The sequence below is a fragment of the Penicillium samsonianum genome (genome assembly GCF_028829775.1).
Source record: "Penicillium samsonianum strain IBT 33392 chromosome Unknown utg000002l_segment0_segment0, whole genome shotgun sequence".
Taxonomy (NCBI): domain Eukaryota; kingdom Fungi; phylum Ascomycota; class Eurotiomycetes; order Eurotiales; family Aspergillaceae; genus Penicillium; species Penicillium samsonianum.
In genome coordinates this window covers 1,080,575-1,106,151 of record NW_026643260.1, presented here as the reverse complement: position 1 = coordinate 1,106,151, position 25,577 = coordinate 1,080,575, and the positions used below count along the sequence as shown (strand labels likewise).

Below are 25,577 nucleotides of genomic sequence, written 5' to 3'. Positions count from 1 at the left end.
AAGGTACGAGGGTCCTAGTAAGGACGTATTTCGGCTTATTAGAAGAGAATAAGGGTATCGGTAACGATATTATAGGAGTTTTAAAGTAGTGTTTTCGTCTATTCCTTAAATGTTCCCTAATTGCTAGCGTCTTCGGGGTGTTTTTACTCGTAAGACACCTATTTACTCTTATAGGTAGTATAAAGGTAATTTATAGCGGCGAGGACCTTTTATATTCTAGAGACGTATTTCTTTAGGGCACCCTTAAATAGAGCGTTAAGGTCATTCAACTAGTCTTCCCTCTATTTAATACCGAAGTCTTCTTTAAACTTATCTATATATCTTTTAATCTCTCCTCTCTAGCTATATTCGCCTTCCGATAAGGAATCGTAGGTGTTTCGTGATCGAGACGATATATTTTCTTTATTATAGCTTTCGATCTTTTCTCGGTTTGCCTTAATAAGTTCCTAGGTAGCAATGATTCTTTATTAAAGTGCTACTTTAGCTTTAAGGGCTTTAAGTGTTTCCTTAACACGTCTAGCATTTTCCGTGACCGTTTCAAGATTCGGTTCTATAATCTATAGATCTTAGTTTTAGGATTAGACACTCGATCGTTCATTTTCTTCGATCGGAGGAATGGTTCCTAATTCGTTACCGACCTAGGATGGATTCTTAGGGGTTTCGGTGTTACTTCGAGAGTGGCGGCGAGTAGAGGGAGCCATTATATCTTAGGCAGTTGAAAAAGAAGAATTAGAATTGTAAAGGTATACTGTTTTTAGGTGTAAGGCCTGTCAACCGGGTAAGATACTATGACTGAGAGGGGAACACAATGTATTGTAGAGTGTGCCAAGACTAATTCTTGCCAGAATGCAAAGGATCCTTTGGGGGTCCTTGACTATAGGGAAACCAACATGATAGTGCTGACATTGATATCACCTGACGAACCCCTCTCGGATCGACATCGAATCGATGTCGATCTATTGATAGATCATTGATATGGCCCGCTCTGGGTATTCCAGTTGTAAGGATCTTTTATCCGTTACACTAAGGCTAAATATTTCGAGGGAAACCGAACTAAGCTTCGAGGATTCCTCACTTAGATAGATATACACCTCGATATAAATCAAACTAAGCTACCTACCGAAGCTAGTAAGGTGATCTTTATATTAACCTACTTATATAGCTAGGTATAGAGCTAGTTTAAACTATACATTCGAGATTACTACGAGAAGGAAACTAACGAGTGGTTAACCACTACTACCGAAGTCTTCGGAGGATACTATAACTTCCGTAAGCACCTTAAGCGAATATTCGGAGATATCGATATAGTAAGAACGGCTAAACGTAAGTTATAGAAAATCAGATAATAAACTAGCGTATCGATATACACCTCCGAGTTCTAGTAAATCATTTCGTATCTAGATCTACCCGATCGAGCGTATATCCTATACTTCGAGGTAGGACTTAAACCTAACGTTAAGGAGGAACTAGCTAGGATCGATAGGCTAGATACCCTAGATAAACTTATTAAGATCGCGGTTAAGATCGACAACCGTATTAACGAACGAAAGTACGAACAACGAGAAATAGATTAGTAGAAGCGCGGTAAGATATATAGCTTTAACCGATTTAGTTATAGGCGCCGCGATAGGGCACTACCACGAGATAGCGACCTATATAGCCTAAAGCTAATAGAGTTAGACGCCACTTAAGACGAGTAAAATGAGCGTTATAAGAAGAACCTCTACTTTATATATAGGAAACTAGGACACTATATAAGGGAATATAAATAGAAGAAACCGTATAAGAAACGGTAATATATACGAGCGATATACGAAGAACTACGTGCGACTTAACAATCTAGAAAGGACTACCTAAGAAAGGAAACCTTAGAAGATCTCTTAGTAAAATTAGAAGATATAAGCCTAGAAGAGATAATAGCGGGTAACCTATATATTAAAGGGTTAGCTAATAAGCAATATATCGATTATCTAGAGATTAACTAGGATACTATAGAGAGTTAAGGGTGGACCTAGTATATTCCCTAGGAACTAAACTATTCCCTAGGATAGTCTAATAACTCTTAAAAATAATAAGTGATCCTAGAGACACCACTAGAAAGTCCTAGGAACTATCGTTAACTAAGTAACGATAAAGAAGCCGATAAGCTTATTAATTATCTCTAGGATAAGATTTAGACTAGTAGGTTAGACTAGCACCTTATTATAGTAATTAAGGAAGGCGACGACCTAATAAGATACCCTTACGAAGATTCCACTTACACGTATAAAGGATATACACGATACCTAGGATATAGTAGAATAGCTAGTATTATATACTACGACGAAACGTATATAACCTATAGGTTAGTAAAGTTAGATTACGGTATCGAACTAAGACCACTATAGTGGATAAAGAAGCTATAATAGAAATAAGAGTACTAAGGGATTTAGTATAACGGAAGATAACTATATAATTATGAGAATCGTCTAACGACGTAGTTAGCCGTAACCTTATTAGGAACTTATATCAAACTATTCGTAATTCTACCTATAGGGAAGGCGTGGACCCTTATCGACTTAGGTGCCACTAATAACTTTATAAACCTAAGATTCTAGGAAAACCGATAAGTATTAACTAGAAAGTTATTATAAGTGATACTAGTTTTAGGACTCGATAGAGAAGTCCTCTCTAGAGGAGTTAGCGAAGAAACTATCACCCTACCTATATCTATCTATAGACACCTAGAATTAATTAAGTTTAATATCTTAGAAATGGGAGACTATAACCTCGTTTTAGGTATTCTATAGCTTAGGAAGTATAACCCGAGTATCGATTAGTAAATAGGACGTATCTTATTTAGTAGATACGAGTATACGAAATAATACGACGATTATAAAACGCGTTAGAAGAAGTCTGCCTAATAAAATAATAGTAGTAATAACTAGTCCTATAAGAAAAGGGCTAGGGTATTAGCTATAGGCGTTACCCTAGACACGATAGAATAGTCACTAGATATATCCGACCACGAGTTAGCGGAGTATATAATTATTAAATATAAAAAGCTATATATAACTAGCGATAAACCTTAGATTCCAGACGAATACTAAGAGTTTAGGGATATCTTTATAGCACCGGCCGATAGAGTGCTACTAGAACACGGAATCTTTAATCACGAGATTAATATAATAGAGGGTATAGAACCTACTTTTAAACCTATCTATTAACTATCTTAAAAAGAATCCGGAGCACTTAAGGATTATATCGATAAAAACCTATAGAAAGGTTATATCCGCGCCTCTAAGTCACCGGCGGGATACCCGATCATCTTCGTACTAAAGAAAGATAGGAGTCTTCGACTTTATATAGATTATCGATATTTAAATTCGATTACTATTAAAGATCGACACCCACTACCTTTAATCTATAAAATTTAGGACCGAATTTAAGGAGCAAAGTACTTCTCGAAGTATAATATTACTAATAGAGAATCTACGATGTGATGATCCAGAGATAGAGAAATAGAACGGTAGATTCAACTAGGAGTAAAAGGGACGGAAAGGAAGAAGAGAGAGAGAGAGAGAGAGAGCTATCTACTATCTACTACTATCGGGATCTGTCCTATATAGGGACTACTACCTAAGGCAGAATTAGGCACCTAACATCCCCCTTACAGATCCTAATCTAGTCCATCAAAAAATAAGCGAGAATCAATTCTGGTTTATACTATAAAAACTCCATTTTTCTTTATCGAATTAGATTATTCTAAGTAGCTTAATAAAGGCTTTAAACTACTCTTTTATAAGTGCTTTAGTGAAACCGTTAGCTATATTTTTCTTAGTATCAACTCGGTGAATATTAATATAGCCTTAGGCGATAGCGTCTCTTACGAAGAAGTATCTTAATATCAACTAGCGATTAGCCGATTTACCACCCTTCTTTAATAGAAGTAGTTATAAATTGATATTATTAGTATAGATCGTGGTAGTATCTAGCCTCGGTAGTTATAGAGAGTCGGCTATTTTGTTTAGCTATATAGTATCTTAGGATAGTTGATTAAGAGCACACCACTCTATAATAGTGGTTAAGTTTATAGTAATTGATTACTTCTTAGTGGACTAAGTAACTAGTGATCCTATAAAGAACTATACCACTCCCTCGGTCGACTTACTATCTTACTAGTTAGTATATAAGGTATTAGCGTATATTAAGAACTATAATTTATCTGATCGTCTAAAGATAAGGCCGTGTTTATTTCCCTATAGGTATTTAACAACGTGTTATATTACTTCTATATCGTGAATTATTAGTGTAGCGAGCCTATACTATAGTCTAGTAACGGTAAATCGGATATCTAGTCTTATTTTAATAGCTAGCTAGTTTAGTATACTAACCACTTTTTAGTAGTGGTTATAGCTATCGTCGTCGAGTACGGTAGAAGCGTTAGTATTATCCTCTCTCTAGCTAGGAGGTAAGGGAGTATCTTTAAAGCCTACCACGTCTACTATATATAGCACTTTCTACACGTATACTAACTAAGTTATAGTGATCGTCTTATTAGTATAGTCACGATAGAGAGTATAGTTAAGATACTACTTCGGCTCACTAAGGTCTTTTATATCGTAGAATTAACGTAGTTATTTAACCACTTTCTCAATCTTAGCGTTAGTGGGAGTAGTAATAATAAAATCGTTAATATAGATTATTATAATAGTCATCTAGGAGCCCTTACCTTTAATATAGATATAGGGGTTATCTTTAAGCGGGTGGAAACCGATCTATCGTAGCTTATAATATATATCTTTATTCTATAAATATATAGAGTCTCGAAGACCGAATAACGCCTAGTTTAGTATATATACCCACTAATTAGAATTTCCTTTAACATTAGAGTACTCGAAGCTAGTGGGTTACCTTATATAGACAACTTTAGCGTTATCTCTCGAAGCATTAAGATAGGCGGTAGTGAAATTAACCTATCTCTATTTAAGGCTATATAGATAGTAATAAGACTAAGCACTATCATATTTAAAAGTTAATACTTCTACTATTATAATCCTTTTAATATAACATGTAAGTGATTTAAACTATACAATGCATTTTAGTTTAAAACTGCAACATTACAAATAATGATTTAATAATATAACCATACAATGTAAAATATAATGTGAACATACAATGCATTATGCAACATTACAATATAACCATACAATGCATTTATTAAAATGCAACATTACAAATAATGATTTAATAAATATAAACCATATATGAATTTATTAAAATGCAACATTACATATGATTTAATAATATAACTATACAATGCATTTTAAATCTATCATTATGACGATAACACATTTAATTAGATCTATCTAGATCTATTTTCAAAAGAGATAAATAAGACTATAACCACCGAGATAATAATCTTTTTAAAACACGGTTAATATCTTCTTTATATTGAATATACTTCAATTAACTAAATACAACCTTTTTATCTCTTTACTTTCTTACCTTTCATCTTTAGTTTTTCTTTCCTACCATCTAACCCCTATAACCTCCTAGAGTTTCCCCAGACGCAGCATAAGCGACGTTATAGATCTATCCTCTACGACCGATAGTGACACTTCCGGGGTGTCTTTCCAGCCTAATATCGATGCGACCGATAACTCCGATTCTAGGGAAGCCTCAAATTCAACCGAGCTAACAACTCCGGAACCCACCTATCTTCCTAATAATCGTAGTAGGCCTTCCACCCATCCAAAACGACCTATACGTCGCCTAGCGGACGCTAGTGTTCTGCCCGATTTCAGCGATAACCCTAATGACGACACAGACGAGGATATTACAAACGTACCACTTGAGTATAGGCGCTCAGAACAAACCAAGGTTAGGGGTCGACGAATAGAAAAGCGCTAGGATAAGTGAGCATTTATTCAGACCTACGCAATAGAAAGCGATTCCTCGGAACTTCCCAAATGTATATATTATACGTTAAACCCATATAATAATGATCCTAATATTAACACTACTTCTCAGTAACAATTTTCCTTTCCCTAAAATCATTAACGATCCGTCGCTTATTTTCAGCCCTCATACATTTATATTCGGTATACTTCTTTAGCTCCAAGCCTTCAAAGTCCCTACGCTTTCCTCTATAGAGCGCCTTCGAAAGCTATTCGTTTAAGGTGGCCGACAATAGATAGAACTACCCTTAAAGCGCGAAGTCGAAGGCTATTATATCTTCTATAAGACAGACGTAATTAATAGATATACGGTTCTTTAATAGAACTAGCCGATAACCGATAGCGCTATATCTAGGCGTCTAAGAAATCTAGGGGAGATCCACGGCCTCCTTTAGTTAATATTCGCCTATCATTTTCGCTATAGAGGGGGAAAGATATTAAACGAAAGTAGCGCGGTCAGCGAAGCATAGCAAAATCTGATTATAAAACACGCTAACACTCGCACTTTCTTAAATCATTATCTTCCACGATATATCGATACCGATATATAGAACGTTATAAACGGCCGCGAATCTAATAAGTCTCTAATGCGCGCTATCACCTAGATAAGTAGGTGGATTGATAAGAGACGCCCTCGACACCTCACTTCGGAGTAATAAGCGTCCCTTCGCGAATATCTAGAATATATTAAGGCCACTCGGCGAATAAAGGAGTAAGCCGAGGAGTGTAAATACGATCCTAGTGTAGCGATATAATCGCGATTAGAGAAATTGACACGCGAAACCTCTAATATATTCGGCCGGTTAGAAAGAGCACTAAGACGGAAGGTGCGCTATAAGTTCGACCGTAAATAGACTATTATAGATATTGAGCGATAGCTCTTAGGGGCTGCTATTAATGATAAAGAGGCGAAGAAGGTACTTTAAGTAGAAGACTAGATGCTACCGGAGTAGATTAATCTTCTTAAGAAATTATTTATATAGCCTACCTCTTAATCCCTAGAGGCGGAGTGGTAAAGAAGGAACGCTACCGTGGCTACGATCTCCCGATACTATGGTTTCCTTAAAGGTAGGCTATTACGTAGGCGACGTAAACGGGCTGCACCAAGTGATAGGTTCGATAAAGAAGAGACTAGCGTGTTACTAGAGCTAGCTAAGAAGAGTTACAGCTCTCCGGAGCCTTCGCAGTAGGATATTCTTCTTATAAAAGCCAAAAATTATATCAAAAAGGCTAAGAAGCCCCGCCGATGTTTTCAATGTTATGGCGACACCGAACTTCCTATTCATCGCCGCACGTAGAAATATAGCGAATATAAGTCGACTCTACGACACTTTCGAGAGAAGCACTTACAGGATCGAAGGTGTCATATATATGACGAAGATCTACTACATGAGATGCATCTTCGCAGGCATGCAGAAGAGGTTCATCGCCTCAGCACTGAACGGAAATACTACACCAAAGAAGAAATGGGATCGGACATTGATACCGATTAATTGGGAGGCTTGCAGGTGTTCTGTCAATTGAAGTATTGTATGTTGTCTATGCTTATGAGCATGTCTAGGTTCATAATATCAACAGGCTATTTAATGTTTCCCTTTTTACATTATTGAGAAGCGGTCTTTCTGGAGTAGGGACGCACTAGAGAGTAGGGACTCTGAATCAGAAGGCTCGAGGGGTCGCAATTTCAAACCGCCAAATACCCGTGTCCAATCAGCCTTCCGGAGAACCACAAGTTCCCCACTATCGTGTGGCCGAGGGTCTACTTGGGGTTCAAGGATACTTTCAAGTTCGCGGTTTAGAACAAGCTCATTCAAAACCACGGTCCTGAAAACCACGGTCCTGGTCCTTCCAGTAGTCTTGCTGCCTGAGGCTTCACGAATTCTCATCATCTATAATTCCCATCCTTGTTCAGTTCCACGTGCTTACTTATTATACACACGGTCATGGAGCCAGACCCATAAAACGATAGTCTTGCTGTTGTCCGAGTGTGGCTGGGAATGTTTCCAAAAGGTTGGGACAAACTATGAATCAATCGCTCGATCGATTGGCATGTGGTTTCATAGATCCCAGTCTATTTCCAGGAACGCTGACAGGGTCTCACGTATACATAGAGGTGGATAGTGTTTCAGATGAACTATCAATATTAAGAACAACTATAGTTGACTCTAGATACAAGACGTAGCATCTATTCCTAGGAACGTGGCATCTATTCCAGGAACGTGGCATCTATTCCAGGAACACAGCATCTATTCCCAGGAACGCAGCATCTATTCCTAGGAACGCCCCTTCCAACATTACCTTGGAATACGATACCGTCCCCAGTAAGGAGGCGAGAATGAAATTGCATTCCTATGCATAGCTGTTACAACTTGAGCGATCTGGCGATTTCATGATTGTAATATGTTATCTATGTCCGAAATATGGATCTAGCTCAAGGGAGGCAGTCACTCCTCCCATGTCCCCAGCTGGTGTATATCTCATATCTCGCGAGAGCTTCTGGGCACCGAGCCTTCTAGCACGGCTGGACATGATTCTCTTCCCAATGCTTATGGGCTCACCGTGACGGCCAGTTTGTCTGACATCTAAATCTGGCACTTCCCGGGTATTATAAACACCCTACCCTGCCTTTTTGGGCTAGGCTAGGATTTTTGCCACGGGATTCCATATTGTTTGAGACCTTTCGCTGCTGAGGACCATTTACCTCTTTTAAACCAAACTGTCTTTCCATTTCATTTTCTTCTCCCCATCTAGGTATTATATTAATAAGCCTATCTTAATCTCAAATCCATCTGTTACTATTACTACTACTACTACTACTACTAGTAAAGAGTTGGCTTGTTACATCCCTCCGACTTGGCGCCCCCGGGCCAGGCCCGCCCGGGCAACCTTCCAACCTTGGAAGGAACAGGAGAGCTGACTAACCAAATAATTAGTCATCAGATACGGGCCCCGGCGGGTCGACGAGGGACTTCTAGCCACTTGATGATTTTGTGTTTGCCCCGCTGAGGTATCTGGGCGCAAGCCAAATCTAGAATGCAATCAACATGCCCGCTCGTTTGGACCGTTCAAATGGTCGCTCAAGGGTCCTCCCGAGGTCAAGGCTAGGATGCAAAACTTGCAAGTAAGTGTTTCTTTTCCATAGGCAGAGTTTGATATTGAGCATGTCGTAGAATTCGACGAGTCAAGTGCGGAGAAGAAAAGCCCAGCTGTGTTCGATGTACCAGTACAGGTCGCAAGTGTGACTTTGAAGACACACCACCCTCTTCCACAGTCTCGGTTATCGCCAACCCATTATCACTATCACCAAACACCAATAAGGTGTGGCGAGAGCGACGTGCATTTGCTTACTATTTCGAATATGCTGCCCCCTCCATCGGCGGGGGATTGGATGTTGATTTCTGGCGCACTGTCGTCCCACAGGTCTGCCGCTATGAACCTGCTGTGTGGGATGCCATTATCACCATTAGTGCGCTATTTGAGTGCCCCAAAGCATGCCTGGATCCCGCGTCACAACGCCGTGGTAGTACTATTTATCTGACGCAGAATCATCAAGACGCCTTAGGCTGGTACTCACGCTCGGTATCCGCTGTTCGTCGGCGTATTGAGCAGGGTAGCGTGGATGCCTTTGTTGGACTGATCAGTTGTGTCCTTTTCATCTGCATCGAGGCTATCCAGGGAAATGCAGACGGGGCAATGCAGCTCTATAGTCAAGGTGTGCAGCTCATCATCGCTTTACGTCCCCAAATAGCGTCCGGGGCTGCGAGTCAAGCTTCCTTGCTAGAGGATACGATTATCCCAATATTTCTCCGTCTGGGAGCATTCGCTCTCGCCGGCGGCGGGGCTCCGGTAACTGCTTCACTACGATACTCTGAACTTGCCTTGACGCAACAGTTTGACACACTCAAGTCTGCTCGGGAGGCGATCATGCTCTTAGCTATAGAAATCCCCGTTTTTGAACGCGCCTGCACCGAACACTTAATGGGGGCTAATACCCCCAATGTACCGGAGGAATTCAATACTAAACTATTCAGTCTGATGACCAGACTGAGGAACTGGCGTACTGGCTTCGATAAGTTGATGAGAGTGCTTCGTGCTAAAGACATGTTATCGCTGCAACAGATTGGTACTGGTGCCCTTCTGTTGAGTTATCATGATATGCTATATGTCATGCTTGAGACCTGCACATCATTGTCATTGATGCAATTCGACGCTTATCTCCAAAACTTCCAAAATATCGTTGAACAATGTGCGAATGCACCTAAAGCTTCGGTGCGACCAGACGGCACCCAGCCTCCATTTACCTTTGAAGTCAATGTTGGCCTTCCACTCTGGTTTACCAGTCTCCGATGCCGTGAACCGCGTACCCGACGCGCGGCACTGACTCTACTCTACCAAGCGCCCACAGTGCAAGGATTTTACCAGTGCTCAATCTGGGCAGCCTTAGGGCGAACGATCATGGAGATAGAAGAATCCCGGGCAATGGCGATGAATGTAGCCCATCATACATCCAATCTTAGTGCACTGGAGCCATCAGGTGGACCAATTCCCGGCTCCGAACTTGCCCCAATCTCATATTATGCTCATACGGATATGGGACCTAGAATACCAACAGCACTGCTTATCCCAGAGGAGGTGCGCATTGGACCAATTGCTGCTTTTCGGCCAATGGATGGTTTTCCTCCTGGGACTACGGAGGCAGATATTGTGAAGTGGAATCGCGGCCCTGACCAACTCTTTCTGCGGTTTTCCCGGAATCTGACCGGCGATTCTTGTCGGATAGTGTACGAATATGCTCCTCTTGACTTTTGATTATACATATGTACTATCCTCTTCCTAGTTTCTTCAAATATGATATACATCTATACATGGATAGAGCAGGGTAACCTAGCTCTGTATAAATATCCCATATTTTGGGAAATAGCAGAGAAGTCGCGGTTGTAAAACTATAATTGTCAGTTCTTGTTAGTTTAGCTACCACTTATTTTGGGCTGCTTCTCCCTACATACCGTTTGGTATCGAAATTTCCACAAAGGTATGTATGTAGGTAGCATCATCGAGTATCGACAGTGATAGTGGCTGTGCTACATAGATCTCAACGGATTACGAGGTTTAACGTTCAAAGGAAGCTCCTTACTCCATGTTCGAAAAAACATCTATCCCATCCTTAGGATCCTCTGCGGGAAGCCAGCTGCACGATGAGCTACCTCCTTCACCCCTCGTGTTGATTGCGGACTCCTATTCCGATAACCTCGTTGTCAAATACCTCGTGGCCCCGATTGCCAAGCATCCTTTCCTGTAAGCAAATAAATACCTACCATTGGTGATGATTGCTAAATGTATTGGGAATATAGAACCACCTTTGCACTTCTAGCTTTTCTCTTTGGCTCTCTCCCGGTGTGTGGCCATTGGAACGCTGAGGAGGTTTGCGATCGGAGATTCAACTATCTGGCATTTTTCATTGCGGTGGGACTATTGGGCTTGAAGGGCTATGCCACTTACCTTGGGCGAAAGCTCGAAAAAGGACGGATGGTCGCGAAAGGCTCAACTTAGGTAGTTCTGATCTTTGCTTATACGCTGGAATCAATTTGACAATGTCCAAACTTACCACTATGCTTTAGCCCCCAAATATTTTTATTATAAGGTCTCACCTTGTTACTCTTAGCTTTGATAAAAAAAAAGTTCAAAATTAATACAATCAAGCTATTCTATCAATATTAGCATTTATATAGAGTATCTACTCCCCTAATCAATCCTATCCTTCTTCTTTAAGAGCCTCTCTAGGTTCGACGATGAGGGCGTCCCTAAGGAGCGAGAAATATCATTAGCTAGTTAACCACTTAGCAAGCTATATAGGAGAGCACCTAGGATATCCTCTCTTCGCTAGATCCTCTCACCTAGGATCGATCCACCTAGCGAGAACCATTAGCATTCGAACATATGCTTTCGTAGGAAGGTGGACGGGGACGGGGACGTAGACGGGGACGTAGACGTGGAACTAGTAGTGCTAAACCTATAAGCACCGAAGAACGGGGACGTGGTCGAGGACGGGGACGGGGAGGAAAACGCGTGCAGGGGGTTGTATAAGAAGTAGGATGATCAATATATAGATTTTTAAGGTAGGAATCAGGCAGAATGTACGATTTTTTCTCATTAAAATGCAGTGTTTTTTACTATATAAACCAGAATATATGGCAGAAAACTCTATAATGGCAGAAATATATGGCAGAATTTAGTGTCGCACCAGATCGAGAAGGCGGTAGGAGTATGCACCTGATTTTGTAGGCAGGGGGGGTACGAATATCAATCCCCTTTCTTTATTATAGCTTTCGATCTTTTCTCGGTTTACCTTAATAAGTTCCTAAGTAGTAATAATTCTTTACTAAAGTGCTACTTTAGCTTTAAGGACTTTAAGTGTTTCCTTAACACGTCTAGTATTTTCCGCGACCGTTTTAAGATTCGGTTCCGTAATCTATAGGTCTTAGTTTTAGGATTAGACACTTAAACGTTTATTTTCTTCGATTAGAGGAATAGTTCCTAATTCGTTACCGACCTAGGATAGATTCTTAGGGGTTTCGGTATGTAACGGATAAAAGATCCTTACAACTGGAATACCCAGAGCGGGCCATATCAATGATCTATCAATAGATCGACATCGAATCGATGTCGATCCGAGAGGGGTTCGTCAGGTGATATCAATGTCAGCACTATCATGTTGGTTTCCCTATAGTCAAGGACCCCCAAAGGATCCTTTGCATTCTGGCAAGAATTAGTCTTGGCACACTCTACAATACATTGTGTTCCCCTCTCAGTCATAGTATCTTACCCGGTTGACAGGCCTTACACCTGAAAACAGTATACCTTTACACTTAGGTAATCGCGGTGCCTAGATAGCGCTAGTAGGTATAAAGGCGATAACTTAAGACTTGATCTATTTAAGGTACTCGTCTACCTTACCGAACTTAGTGCCGCTTCGTTCGCCTAAGTCGGATAGTTAACTTATTATTTTCTTAATATTATACTCTAGTTCGCCTATCTTCTTCTTCTACTTAGCGATAGTATTATCTCGCTCGACGTCGGAGTTAGGTTTATCTAGGGTTAGAGTAACCTACTCCCTAATAGGCTTCTTACCCGAACTAACGTGAGATATATTATCGTATAGTGACTCGAAACTTGATTCGAGACGGTCTTTAATATATTACGTACTACTAACTAGTTATAGTTAGGTTAGAAGGGTTCGGTTATACTTACCTTAATACGCCTTAGTATCTAACGTTAACGATCTATACTCTTAACCGTACTATTGCCTAATAGGCCTTACTATAGGATAGGTCCTTTTAAGGTATCGAGGAACGATACTAGGTAGAGCGCCGAGGAGATCTATACTAAGGTATTAGTCTACTTATAGGTATTATTAAGTTATAATCAAGTAAAGAGTCACTAAAGTTCTAAAGGTATATATAAGTAATAATATATAATTGAAGACGAAGAACTATACTAAGTATATAAATGAGTGTCCTTATATATCCTTTATACCTACTCCCTAATCTACCCCCTAGGGGTAGATACTAGAGTCACTATATACTCCTAGGTATACTCCTATAGAGTAGGTCCTAGAGTCACGCTTAGTTAGACGTATCCTACGATCAACCTTTTCCTATAGAATACCGGGGTTATACTTAGTCAAGTATATTCTACGGCTATCCTACGACTAGTCTTATCCTAGGATAAGTCTTGTCCTACGATATGCCTTAGTCACGTGTCCCGCTCACTAGGTCCCTAGGGATCCTATGATAGTTGCTATCGTGCGGTAGCTTATATCGTAGGATCCGTGGTTTCTTACAATATAGCTTGTCTTGGGTTCGTTGACACCGTGTGTTATTCTGTATCATGAGGGTACAACGGAAAGACCATATATTTCCGTGGTGTATCACGTGACTTGTTGGTTGGTTGGCTCTCGGTGGCCCATCGGTGTGGCTTATGGATCTCCACTGATTGGTGACGGGAGTGCCCGTAACAAACAGATCGTTAACGTTAGAAATCCGAGAAGCATAAGGTAAGTATAACCGAACCCTTCTAACCTAACTGTGACCAGTTAGTAGTGCGTAACACTAATCGTCCGGTTGACGAGGGGTCGATGCCGATAGCTTCGGAGTTACTAGAGCTATTGTTATTATTATAACTCGAAACTTGATTTGAGACGGTCTTTAATATATTACGCACTACTAACTAGTTATAGTTAGGTTAGAAGGGTTCGGTTATACTTACCTTATACTTCTTAGGTTTCTAATATTAACGATCCGTTCTCTTAACCGTACTATTGCCTAATAGGCCTTACTATAGGATAGGTCCTTTTAAGGTATACTCCTATAAAGTAGGTCCTAGAGTCACGCTTAGTTAGGCGTATCCTATAATCAACCTCTTCCTATAAAATACCGGGGTTATACTTAGCTAAGTATATCCTACGGCTATCCTACGACTAGTCCTATCCTAGGATAAGCCTAGTCCTACGATATACCTTGGTTACGTGTCCTACCCGCTAGATCCCTAGGAATCCTATAATGGTTACTATCGTGCGGTAGCCTATATCGTAGGATCCGTGGTTCCTTATAATATGACTTATCTTAGGTTCGCTAACACCGTGTGTTATTCTATATCATAAGGGTACAACGGAAAGACCATATATTTCCGTGGTGTGTCACGTGACTTATTGGTTGGTTGGCTCTCGGTGGCCCATCGGTGTGGCTTATGGATCTCCGCTGATTGGTGACGGGAGTGCCCGTAACAATATACTAGTCACTAATTAGTTATAGGGACTATAACTCCTAATAGGCTACTAAGAGCTAACCGAACGATCTATTATTAGATTATATATAATATCCTATACTCTAGGATACCTAGGCATTTAGGAAAAAGAGAAATTATAATCACGCTTAGTAAGTAAGAGTATAATCAGCCCTAAGTAGGATCCACTTCTAGAGGATATCTAGTATATATATACCTATATAGACTAGTAAACCTCTACTACTAATAGGAGCTATAACTAGCCTCCCGCTAGCCGTCCCGAAGTATACTCTATTTAGTAATACTACGGTTAGCCGTTATATAATTATATAAGTAGTAGAATAGTCGATAGTAGACTAGTAGAATCTACTAAGACAATTCTACTTATCTACGATCTACTTATCTATATAGGAAGAACCTAAGGATATATAAGGACACTCATTTATATATCTAGTTTAGTTCTTCGTCTTCAATCATATATTATTACTTATATATACCTTTAGAACTTTAGTGACTCTTTACTTGATTATAACTTGACAACACCTACGAGTAGACCAATACCTCGGTATAGATCTCCTCGGCGCTCTACCTAGTATCGTTCCTCGATTCCTCAATAGGACCTATCCTACAGTAAGGCTTGCTAGGCAACAGTACGGTTGAGAGAACAGATCGTTGACGTTAGAAACCTGAGAAGCATAAGGCAAGTATAACCTAACCCTTCTAACCTAACTGTGACCAGTTAGCAGTGCGTAACACCCTACCGATTCGCTAAAGTATCGCGGAACGCGGCTATTATTTACGCCCTAGTAAAAATACTAGAAGAAGTATAGCTACTAGATAAAAATAGGCCCCTAGTTTCCACAGGCTCCGCACTTTAGTAAGGCTCTCGTACGCGGCTGTAAAGGTGGCGATGGCCGTCTTGCCCGGCGCGGTACTGGTGCTACTGGGGCCTCGATTGGGGCCCCAATTAGCTCTTGAGCTTCTGAAACTCCGAGACCTCCTTGGCGCGATATCTGTTTATTAGATCGCGTACGCTTGTTCTTCTTCTTCTCTTTTGCAGCGCGGAAATCGCTGTTTTCTTTCGCTAAAATTGCAGCGCTTTGTATCGCGATTTGGCAGCCTTTCACTAATTGTTTAAGCGCGCGATTGGACGGACTTTGTGGACTTTGCGATCTTGCATGAAGTAAAGATTTGATTGACGAAGCTTGTCGACGTAGCTCTTTAAGCGTTTGAGGTGTTTTTGATGTGAAATTGCGGCTTGATTCGCTACCCCGGCTTACCGGGGGTGTCGGCGTAAGAAGCTGAATATCAAGCTTTGAAATCATACGATCGGGATTATAAGGGGATAAACAAGCTGCTGCGAAGCTATTTTTAATAGTGTCAGATTTAAGTGCTTCGATTCGGGCGTAGGGATACGGTAGAAAACAGTTCTTTGCTCAACAAGAAACACGTTTTGATATTGTCATCCATCAAGATAGGAGTAAACATATTATCTGTAAGCAATTGTAAGCCAGACTCTCATCATTAATTGCTGCTTGCTCAGCTTTTGTATATTGCACGTAATATTCTCGTTCTTCGTGCCTCGTGCCTCGTTCCTCATTTAGTTATTACTCTAGTTGTAGGCAAATGTCGCGATCAAGTAGATTTACTTTCATATTGATTATAAAAGGATCACCGCCTAAAATTCGAAATGAGATTGGAATCTTTTATATGATCCTGCTGGCACTTATGTTCAAACAAGCCTTTGAAAGTGAATTTTGGAGTGTTTGCCTGCATTACGGCCTGATATATCAGGCTTCATTGACCAAAAAATTTCTAGAGGCGAACAGACCGCTAAATGTTGTGGAAAGTTCAATTGTTTCCCTTACATTTCACCAAGTTAGATCATTATTGCTTCCACGGTGAATACTAGCAGAGATTTGAAGCTTGGGGCTTATGATGGTTGTCAAAGTTGCACTCATATATTGTTCTCAAACAGTTCAGAGGAATTTTGCACCCAATTAACCGCAGCCATTTGATAAAATGGATTTCATATCAGCTTGACGGCCGAGAATCTTGAAAAGTTAATACATACCCAGCCGTCTAGAATATAATAGTCTCCACTTCACCTAAAAGGATTAAAAGATGCGGAACTCCAACCTTTCGCGGAATAAGCACAATAAACAAGGAAATACTTAAACCACTCATTGGAAGTCACTGGTTTGCGCCACCACCTCTAACCTATTTCTTCCCTCAAACTTTTAGGTAATGGTAGATTATCCATGGGTTAGTCTCCATATCCGGCCCTAAGTTTGTCCGAGGCAAGACTTTCCGTAACCAAGATAAATTGTCTCACAACGGGGCGTAAAATGGGGTAATGACACGTACTCCAAATTTGAGCGGTAAGTCTAGAGAAGTTCAATTGGCCAAGTATGGAACCACCTTCTGAGAAAGGATAGAAAGCCCCCACCCCCAGATAATTAGTGGAGGTATTCCCCGAGAATATGCGGGATTTGAGAAGCAAAGCGACGTAGTTTTGAGTTTCCCCGCATTAAGAAAAGTGGGCAGAGGTTGTACTAAAACGTGTTGTGGGGAAAATGTCCATGATGATCCTAAATCCCCAAATACTAGTATCTCACACTACTTCATCGTAGTTCAGATAAATGCTTCATAGATCAAGATAAAGATGATTGACTAAAGAAAAATGAGACTAATCATAAGCCAAAGATAACAGTCAAGCCTTATCTCTGCACGGGTGGCGTGTCGGAACGGCTCACCCGATCTCAGGATCCCCCTGAACGCCCCTGAAGCCTGAAACCTTGGCTGATGGCGATAAACACCGCACCGGTCTGGGCAGACCGGGCTGACCGGGAAATTTAAACTTCACCGGATAGATGGTTTAAAGGGCCTCATTCCCGCCCTAATTACCATTATCTGCATTTTGCAATTATTCCACTATGTCAGAGAAGCACCAAGAGAAATCGTTAAGTCCTGTCCCTTCACGTGAAGGGCAGGTCCTCGAGGCTCAACATGATGCCGTTTTTGGAGAAATCACCGAAGAAGGTCCGAATTATCGCGATGTATGTTGCCTAACCTTGTAACCCTTTCGGTGCCGTGTACTAATCACTCTATACAATGTAGGTAGGATGGCTAGGAACATCCGTCTTGATGATGAAAACCCAAATTGGTCTCGGTGTCCTTTCAATCCCCGTCGCGTTCGATTCATTAGGCATAGTTCCTGGCGTAATATGCCTATGTGCTATTGCAGCCATCACAACATGGTCCGACTACATAATCGGTGTCTTCAAACTTCGACATCGCGAGGTTTACGGTATTGACGATGTGGGCGAGCTGTTACTCGGCCCCACGGGAAGAATCCTACTCGGAGGTGCATTCGTTCTCTGTGAGTTGAATCCTAAAAAACAATACACGAAGTCATAAAAGAGTCACTTGCTGAACCACAATAGGGTGGGTCTTCGTCGCCGGCTCGGGAATGCTAGGAATCTCTATCGGTCTCAATGCTGTCTCCGACCACGCCGTTTGCACGGCAGTCTATGTTGCCATTGCTGCTATTGTAGCATGCATACTCGGTAGTATCCAGACATTAGGTCGTCTCTCTTGGCTCGCCTGGATTGGTCTGTTCTCTATCTTGACTTCAAGTGAGTATTCCTCTCGTGCTCTTCACGCCTAATCTAATCTGATCGTCCTAGTCATGATCGTCACCGTCGCCGTTGGTCTCCAACCTCGTCCAACAGCCGCACCGAAAGACGCTGTCTGGGTTCCTGACTACAAAATTGTCAACAATCCAGACTTTACCGATGCCATGACCGCTATATGTACCATCGTGTTTGCGTACGCCGGTACTCCAGCATTCTTTTCTATTGCAGCAGAGATGCGGGAGCCCCGTCATTTCAACCGATCGCTGTTCCTCTGCCAGGGAGTTGTCACGGTGTTCTATCTTGCGATCGGCATTGTTATCTACTACTACTGTGGATCATACGTTTCATCCCCTGCTCTTGGGTCTGCTGGTCCAGTCGTCAAGAAAGTGAGCTATGGGTTTGCTCTGCCAGGCCTGTTGGTCAGCACATTGCTATTCATTCACGTAAGATTTTCTCTTGATAACAAAAATCGTCTACCTAAGCTAACAGCTATCTAGATCACTGGAAAATATGTCTTTGTCCGCATCCTACAAGGTTCCCGCCATTTGGCCTCCAACACTATGACCCACTGGGTGGTCTGGCTTAGCTGCACTATCGGGACTGCTTTGGTCGCTTATATCATTGCTAGCGCTATTCCCGTGTTTAGTGATCTCGTCTCTCTTGTGGGCGCTTTACTTGGTACTCCCATGTGCTTCCAGCCAATGGGTGGTATGTGGCTGTATGACAACTGGAACCGTAAAGACGGTCGCCGGTCGCCCAGATGGATGTTCATGGTCGGATGGTGCTTTTTCATCATAATAGCTGGAACTTTCTTGATGATCGGAGGTACTTATGGATCTGTTGTCAGCATTATCAAAAGCTACAAGAAGTCCGGAGGTTCGGCTGCCTGGTCTTGCGCCGACAATTCCGCTTAGATAGTGGTATTAGATTTTTTTTTTTAAATCAAACTTCTTTTTCTTCACACATTAAGATACTATCAGACTGAACAGTTGGTGATGCACATATGATCCAGTAAGATCAAAGACATTTTCAACCAATTGAAGTACAGCGCCGCATCTGACCAGATCGGGATCTGATGTCGTCGTACCCCACTTCTTCTAAATATTTACTCTTTTCCTTATACCAGCAGTCTTTTGGTTATCACTCTCGATTCTCAACGTCTGTCGCCTAGAGTAGGCAAAGATATGGCATCGATTGGACAGTTGGCGGTTTTAGGGTTCACTTTGGGTCTGATTGCGATTCTGCGAACGGCCTTCGCAGAAAGGAAGAGAGTCAATCTGCCCCCAGGGCCAAAGGGCAAATTTCTTATCGGCAATTTATTCGATCTTCCACCGCCAGGAGCACAGGAATGGCAACATTGGTTGAAGCACAAAGACCTCTACGGTGCCGTCTCACGTTCGTCACTTCTGACCAGTTGAGCGGATCTAATTATTCCGCGCAGGTCCCCTCAGTTCTATCACAGTCCTAGGCAAAACGATTATCATAATAAATGACAGAGGCTTGGCTTTTCAAATCCTGGAAAAGAACTCCGCGAAACATTCTTCTCGGCCGCGCCTCGTCTTCGCTGATGAATTGTACGTCTACCCGGGCTTCGTTGCCTCTTGGGAGGTCCTCTCTCTCTCACACACACACTCTCTCTCTCACACACTCTCTCTCACTCACACACACACACACACACACACACACACACTTTCTCTACCCTATCTTTGAGTAGACTTATCTCGAGCTAAACTGATAATCCCAGATCTGGATGGGGCATGTTGCCCTCAAGCCAAGACAACACACCGCTCCTTCGAGCGTATCGTCGCGCAATCACAAGAATCATCGGCACACGAGAATCCGCGTCCAAGTTCAATAACCTTCTTGAATTAGAAGCACGAAGATTTGCATGCCGTGTTTTGCGTGCGCCTGAGAAATTCATCGATCACAACCGGACGTAAGCTCCTGTGGATATGTCGTCTTCAGAGATAACTTGCTGATAGCTTGAAAATAATAGTGCTGCTGGTGCTTTTATTTTGAACATCACATACGGCTATAATATCGAACCTCATGGTGACGACCCGCTAGTGCTTCTAGCTGATCATGCATTGAAGCAATTCTCGGATGCTGTTGTCCCGGGAAATTGGCTTGTCGATTTGATTCCAGCGTGTAAGATTTGAACCACTCCAACGGGCAGGAATCGTTGCTGAATTGAGTTTAGTGAAATATGTACCAGCTTGGATGCCGGGGGCTAATTTTCAAAGAGTCGCCCGAGATCACTTCCGAACTCTCACAAGACTTGTAGAGAGCCCGGTTGCCTTTACAAAATATCAAATTGATAAGGACGAAGATCGTCAGTCTTTTGTATCTACGCTTCTCAAACAAGGAGAAGATGAAGAAATTGTCAAGTGGTCAGCATTGGCAATGTATGGGGGTGGAGCTGATACGGTGTGTTTTCAAAATTTTACAATAGGGACTGACCATATCTCACACATTCCTTCACCTATAGACTGTTGCGATCCTGGAAGGATTCTTTCTGGCAATGATGCTGTTCCCAGATGTTCAATGCAAGGCCCAAGCCGAGATGGACATTTTATTCGGCATGCCTACTTTGCCAACAGCGGCCGACCGAGAGAAGTTACCCTATGTGAATGCACTCGTGAAGGAAGCCATCAGATGGCACAGTGTTGCGCCTTTAGGTATTCCTCACAGAACGGACGAAGATGATATCATAAATGGTTTTTTGATTCCAAAGAACGCCATTATTCTCCCGAATATCTGGTATGTTTTTCAAATACAATTGACCTCGCTTTGCCTTTAACATGATGTTTAGGGGGTTTAATAATGATCCCGCGATCTACCCTAGCCCGCGAGAATTCCAACCGGAGCGTTTCCTTTCTTCTGACCCTGCTGTTGACCCGGGAGATGCGGCCTTTGGCTTTGGTCGCCGAGTATGCCCCGGGCGCTTGATTGCTGAAACTTCTATTTTCCTGATGATTGCTCATACACTCGCCATATTCGACATTAGAAGGCTTGTTGGAAAAGATGGCAAGGAAGTCGACCCGATTGTTGAGTTTTCACCTGGAATTTTGAGTCACCTTGCTCCGTACAAAGCTGCTTTTGTTCCGAGAAGTAAGGAGCACGAACAACTCGTCGTTGATTTTGAGAAAAGCCATCCCTTCGAAAAAGGGGATTCCGAGATCTTGGAGAATGTGGTACAACACGCCAAATGGAGGAATATTTGAAAGCTTCCCGTGCGTAATTAGTCGTCTTCTTGAGTTTTAACGATTTGTATAGCCAGGAAATCTTTGTTGCTATATTCTGATTTGGGGGGTCTCGCTCCGTATTCCGATGGAATCAGGCCGGCAATCCCCGCCTACAGACCGGCTCAGAAACGCGTCTCTATAACACAAAATAAGATAGACGACACGTCAAGCTTTTCTTGGACGCCGATGTGAAGTCGGACACTTGCTTTGGAAAGAGAATATAGTGCAAAAGGGCGCTATACCATTTTAGGACGCCGACGTGCTTCAATAAATCACATCTGAACCAATCAGAGCACAGTTTAATATGGAGAATGGCCAATCAGCTTGCAGGATTGGCGTGAGCATAGAAAACGAACCTTGGATAGCCACATTGTCTTCGTAAGATGTGAAACGAGTGTAGGCCAATGCGAGGATCAAAAAAAATATTTAACCAGCATGGCGTCCACTGACTGTCAGAAATAACGGCACATTGAAATTCCCAGTATCAGATACAGCGTTTTTATGATACTTCAACAATGAACCCAGTCAACACTGAGCCATACAAGCTTCCGGATGATGCTACTTGGCTAGGTAAGATCGAGCACACGGGTTTCACAGCGTTTTACTGACCCCAATATCAGTAACGGGTTGTTCATCCGGAATTGGTCGCGAAATAGCCACTTTGATCGCAAGCAAGCCCAATCAACGTATCGTTGCTACTGCTCGAAACGAGGCTGATCTCTCTTATCTTCCTGACGATAACTCCGATATCCTCAAACTTACCCTGGACGTGACGTCTGTTGTTTCTGTGGAGGCTGCCTTTACTGCAGCTGCGAAGCACTTTGGCGAAAGCTTTCACCTCGACGTCGTGGTCAACAATGCAGGGTATTCTCTTTCGGGTGACACTGAGGGCGCAACAGAGGAAGAGATGCATCAGGAGATGGAAACCTTGTTCTTTGGTACGGTTCGTGTGACGACACGTAGCATTGCAGTGATGCGACAGAGCAAAGATCGTCGAGGTGGTCTTATCTTTCAAATCTCGTCGCTCGCTGGACTGTGTGCCTTCCCTGGGCATGCTTTCTATCACGCTGGAAAGTTCGCCGTGGAAGGATTTTCGGAATCTGTGGCTCGTGAGATGCATCCTGATTGGAATAGTGAGTGACTGGTGTTAGCTGCGCCTTGGTGTTGTAGGGCATTCATCACTAACTATCGGCAGTCAACTTCTGTATTGTGGAACCAAGTGGCGTGAAGACGAGCTTTGAAGGCCACAGCAAAGCCAATATCAAACCACATCCCGCCTATGTCGGAGATGATATGCCAGCAAGAAAGCTTGAGAAGTATGTGAGCGCTGGCATGAAGCTCGGCGTTGGAATTGAGCCCTCCGCCATAGCCGAGACCTTGTTCAAAATTGCTAGCCGCGAGAAACACGTTCCTCTTCGGCTTCCCCTAGGCGCTGTTTCTTGGAAAATGTCCAAGTCCAAGTTCGAGAGTTTGCTGGAAGACTTTGAGGCAGTGAAGGACATTAGTGCAATGGGTCAACAAATTTGAGGTTGCTGGTGTTGATTATAATGAGTGAAGGGTGCCGTGCCGATGACTGAAGCTTTGGATAATGTGCATATTGGCTACGTTGACCTAAAGATTTGCGCTTAGCAAAAGTCTTAGTTTTTGGTAGAGGCTTTGGCTTGAAGATTATGTTTGAGATTGATATGAGGCGGACTCAGTCACCCATATTTTGGCTCACCTGGGCTATTTACACCTGAGCTGTGCACTTGTAGCTTCGTTGTCTGAATTTCCTCCCGTTTTTACGTGCCCCGAGCCAGATCTGTCACAACAAGTCAATCAATGGCAATTTCAGCACTCACCAATTCAACTTTTTTTTAGCCAACAGGTGTTGGTTTCTGTCCGCTATCACACGAAATAATGACACACTCTGCAGATAAAGTCACAGCTAAGAGCAAGGGTTTGGAGGCCTTGTCGCAAGGAAGTGCGGATTCCTATATTCCTTGATTTCGATGAGCAACGACATATTCTCAGCAAGATGGGTACGGAGTACGGATGATCTACCATCCGAAAGGAGCTATAAAGCTAAACTTTACTTCAGAACGGAAGGTGGCCCATCCGAGATCCACCAACAAATCAAACGTTACATTTTTCTTGATGCTCCCATGCTTACATACTCATACAAAGTAGAAATCTCGGTGCCTTTTCTATTTTGATATAGGTTCCTACAAGACAATGGAAGCACACAGAACTCTAGAGTTCTACTGCGCTATTTAGCTAATCTCGATCCATAGTTTATAATCAAAGGACAAGGTTAACTAGCTAAGACATATTACCAATCGGCTTATACTCCAACAAGAGGTCCTCGGGGTAGGTGCCGATTTATAGGCTTAAAAGATGTCTTCACGTCCTGGGGATAAATTCCACTTAGTCTATTTCACAAGACATCATCCTCTGCTTCAGTACCTTCACTCAAATTCTACTCCTTCATATCTCATATTCCACACTCCAATCATCAGCTTGAAACCATGTCTGCAATCTTATCAACCCCCAACACCAGCACCACGCCTGACCAACCAGGTCACTGGGTCGTCACCGAATTTGGAACTCCATCCGTACTGAAATGGGAATCCTGGGACCCCAATTCTGAGTTTTCTGCCGACAAAGTCCTCGTCCGCATCATCGTTGTCGGCATCGCTGGAGTGGACAACATACAACGAGCAGGTGGATATCCCCTCCCACAAACACTCAAACCGGGCTTTACAACGGGATATGACTGTGTCGGTGAGGTCGTTGCGCTTGGCGACTCGGTGCCGAGAGAGAGTGGATTGGCAGTTGGAGACCGAGTTGCCTCCGTGTGCATTACCGGTGCACATGCCACTCATATTGTCCTGTCGTACACGGAACTTATCCGCATTGAACATACCGATGATCCTGTTAAGGTGGCAACTCTGCCGCTTAACTACATGACGGCCTGGGGCATGCTCAAGCATAGCGGAGTCCAACTACCTCCTGGCTCGAGCATCCTTATCGGTTCGGCGAGCGGTGGCCTCGGCACTGCTGTTGCGCAGCTAGTCACAGCCTTTGACATGGATATCAAGATGATAGGAACTTGCTCGCCCTCTAAATTCAACTACCTCAGATCCCTCGGCGTGGAGCCGGTAGACCGCAATGCGCCCGATCTTGTCGAGCAGGTTCGGGCGCTGACAGACGGGGAAGGGGTAGACGTTGCGTATGATGGGGTTTGCAGCGAGGCTAGTCTCCAAAGGAGCCTCTCTGCGACAAAGGCAGACGTCGGAAGGGTCGTTGTGTTCGGAGTCATGTCGGAGATTGCGACGGATGGAAGTGGGATGCAGCTAAGCGTGGGGGAGATCCTCGCATCGCGGCTGCAACCACGCATGAGCTTTTATGGTGTCGATCTGTATTACTCCAGTAATGCTGGACTGGCTGACTTTTACGGCATTTTGGAAAAGGTTCGGAGCGGGAAGCTGGAGCCGGTTATTGCTAAGCTGTTTCGGTTGAGTGAGGCTGTGGAAGCACATGAAGATCTGATCTCAGGAAGTATCGCTAAGGGCAAGATGCTGTTCATTGTCGATGCAGACCTGGCTGCTCAGCATGATATATAAACCAGGTTGGGACTACTGCACTTTTTGCATTGGCCAAGTTGTTGGCTGGCCTAGGCTTTCAGGCACCACCCGCTGGTTTTTTTATCTTTCTCTAGTTAGATAGTTTTCTCTTCCTTAATCAACCTATTTCCCTCAGATCTATGCTTAGAGCTCTTGGTTCATCATAAGTGCGGGAAGAAATCGGCCAAGCCCCATTTTGGATTGTTGCAGTACCACGATCATTGATAAGTAGTTATGCTGTATGGCCACATGTAGTCAGAGTCGAAAGAAGATTTCCCTATTTTCACACGCGACTTTGTTTCTCGAACCGTTTTATATAATTTCTCTTTGGGAAAGTCGTAAATCCCTTACGCTCTCAAATAAAAACAA

The 25,577-nt window shown here is 42.7% G+C and overlaps 8 protein-coding genes across 8 annotated transcripts; 7 read left to right on the top strand and 1 right to left on the bottom strand.

Annotated features, from left to right (window-relative positions):
- Positions 1–338: 338 nt before the first annotated feature.
- N7471_002268 (uncharacterized protein) lies at positions 339–638 on the bottom strand (the record flags this gene model as incomplete). Its single annotated transcript, XM_057274988.1, has 3 exons — positions 339–446; positions 480–550; positions 587–638. Coding segments are annotated over 3 exons (231 nt in total), but the record flags the coding sequence as incomplete, so codon positions are not given.
- Positions 639–5,619: 4,981 nt separating this feature from the next.
- N7471_002267 (uncharacterized protein) lies at positions 5,620–6,160 on the top strand (the record flags this gene model as incomplete). The annotated part of the gene is made up of 2 exons (XM_057274987.1): positions 5,620–5,862; positions 6,098–6,160. Coding segments are annotated over 2 exons (306 nt in total), but the record flags the coding sequence as incomplete, so codon positions are not given.
- A 2,823-nt stretch (positions 6,161–8,983) lies between these two features.
- On the top strand, positions 8,984–10,748 carry N7471_002266 (Zn(II)2Cys6 transcription factor domain-containing protein; the record flags this gene model as incomplete). The annotated part of the gene is made up of 2 exons (XM_057274986.1): positions 8,984–9,060; positions 9,110–10,748. 2 exons carry the CDS (start codon positions 8,984–8,986, stop codon positions 10,746–10,748), a joined length of 1,716 nt encoding a protein of 571 aa, XP_057139624.1.
- A 328-nt stretch (positions 10,749–11,076) lies between these two features.
- Positions 11,077–11,489, top strand: N7471_002265 (uncharacterized protein; the record flags this gene model as incomplete). Its single annotated transcript, XM_057274985.1, has 2 exons — positions 11,077–11,234; positions 11,291–11,489. The coding sequence occupies 2 exons, from the start codon at positions 11,077–11,079 to the stop codon at positions 11,487–11,489; spliced, it is 357 nt and encodes a 118-aa protein (XP_057139623.1).
- Positions 11,490–17,656: 6,167 nt separating this feature from the next.
- N7471_002264 (uncharacterized protein) lies at positions 17,657–19,272 on the top strand (the record flags this gene model as incomplete). The annotated part of the gene is made up of 5 exons (XM_057274984.1): positions 17,657–17,779; positions 17,841–18,102; positions 18,167–18,358; positions 18,410–18,801; positions 18,856–19,272. The coding sequence occupies 5 exons, from the start codon at positions 17,657–17,659 to the stop codon at positions 19,270–19,272; spliced, it is 1,386 nt and encodes a 461-aa protein (XP_057139622.1).
- A 270-nt stretch (positions 19,273–19,542) lies between these two features.
- On the top strand, positions 19,543–21,582 carry N7471_002263 (cytochrome P450; the record flags this gene model as incomplete). The annotated part of the gene is made up of 7 exons (XM_057274983.1): positions 19,543–19,741; positions 19,800–19,932; positions 20,103–20,294; positions 20,355–20,506; positions 20,559–20,785; positions 20,847–21,118; positions 21,171–21,582. The coding sequence occupies 7 exons, from the start codon at positions 19,543–19,545 to the stop codon at positions 21,580–21,582; spliced, it is 1,587 nt and encodes a 528-aa protein (XP_057139621.1).
- Positions 21,583–22,118: 536 nt separating this feature from the next.
- N7471_002262 (short-chain dehydrogenase/reductase-like protein SDR) lies at positions 22,119–23,130 on the top strand (the record flags this gene model as incomplete). The annotated part of the gene is made up of 3 exons (XM_057274982.1): positions 22,119–22,173; positions 22,224–22,736; positions 22,799–23,130. 3 exons carry the CDS (start codon positions 22,119–22,121, stop codon positions 23,128–23,130), a joined length of 900 nt encoding a protein of 299 aa, XP_057139620.1.
- Positions 23,131–24,110: 980 nt separating this feature from the next.
- Positions 24,111–25,208, top strand: N7471_002261 (quinone oxidoreductase family protein; the record flags this gene model as incomplete). The annotated part of the gene is made up of 1 exon (XM_057274981.1): positions 24,111–25,208. One exon carries the CDS (start codon positions 24,111–24,113, stop codon positions 25,206–25,208), a length of 1,098 nt encoding a protein of 365 aa, XP_057139619.1.
- Between the last annotated feature and the right edge of the window lie 369 nt (positions 25,209–25,577).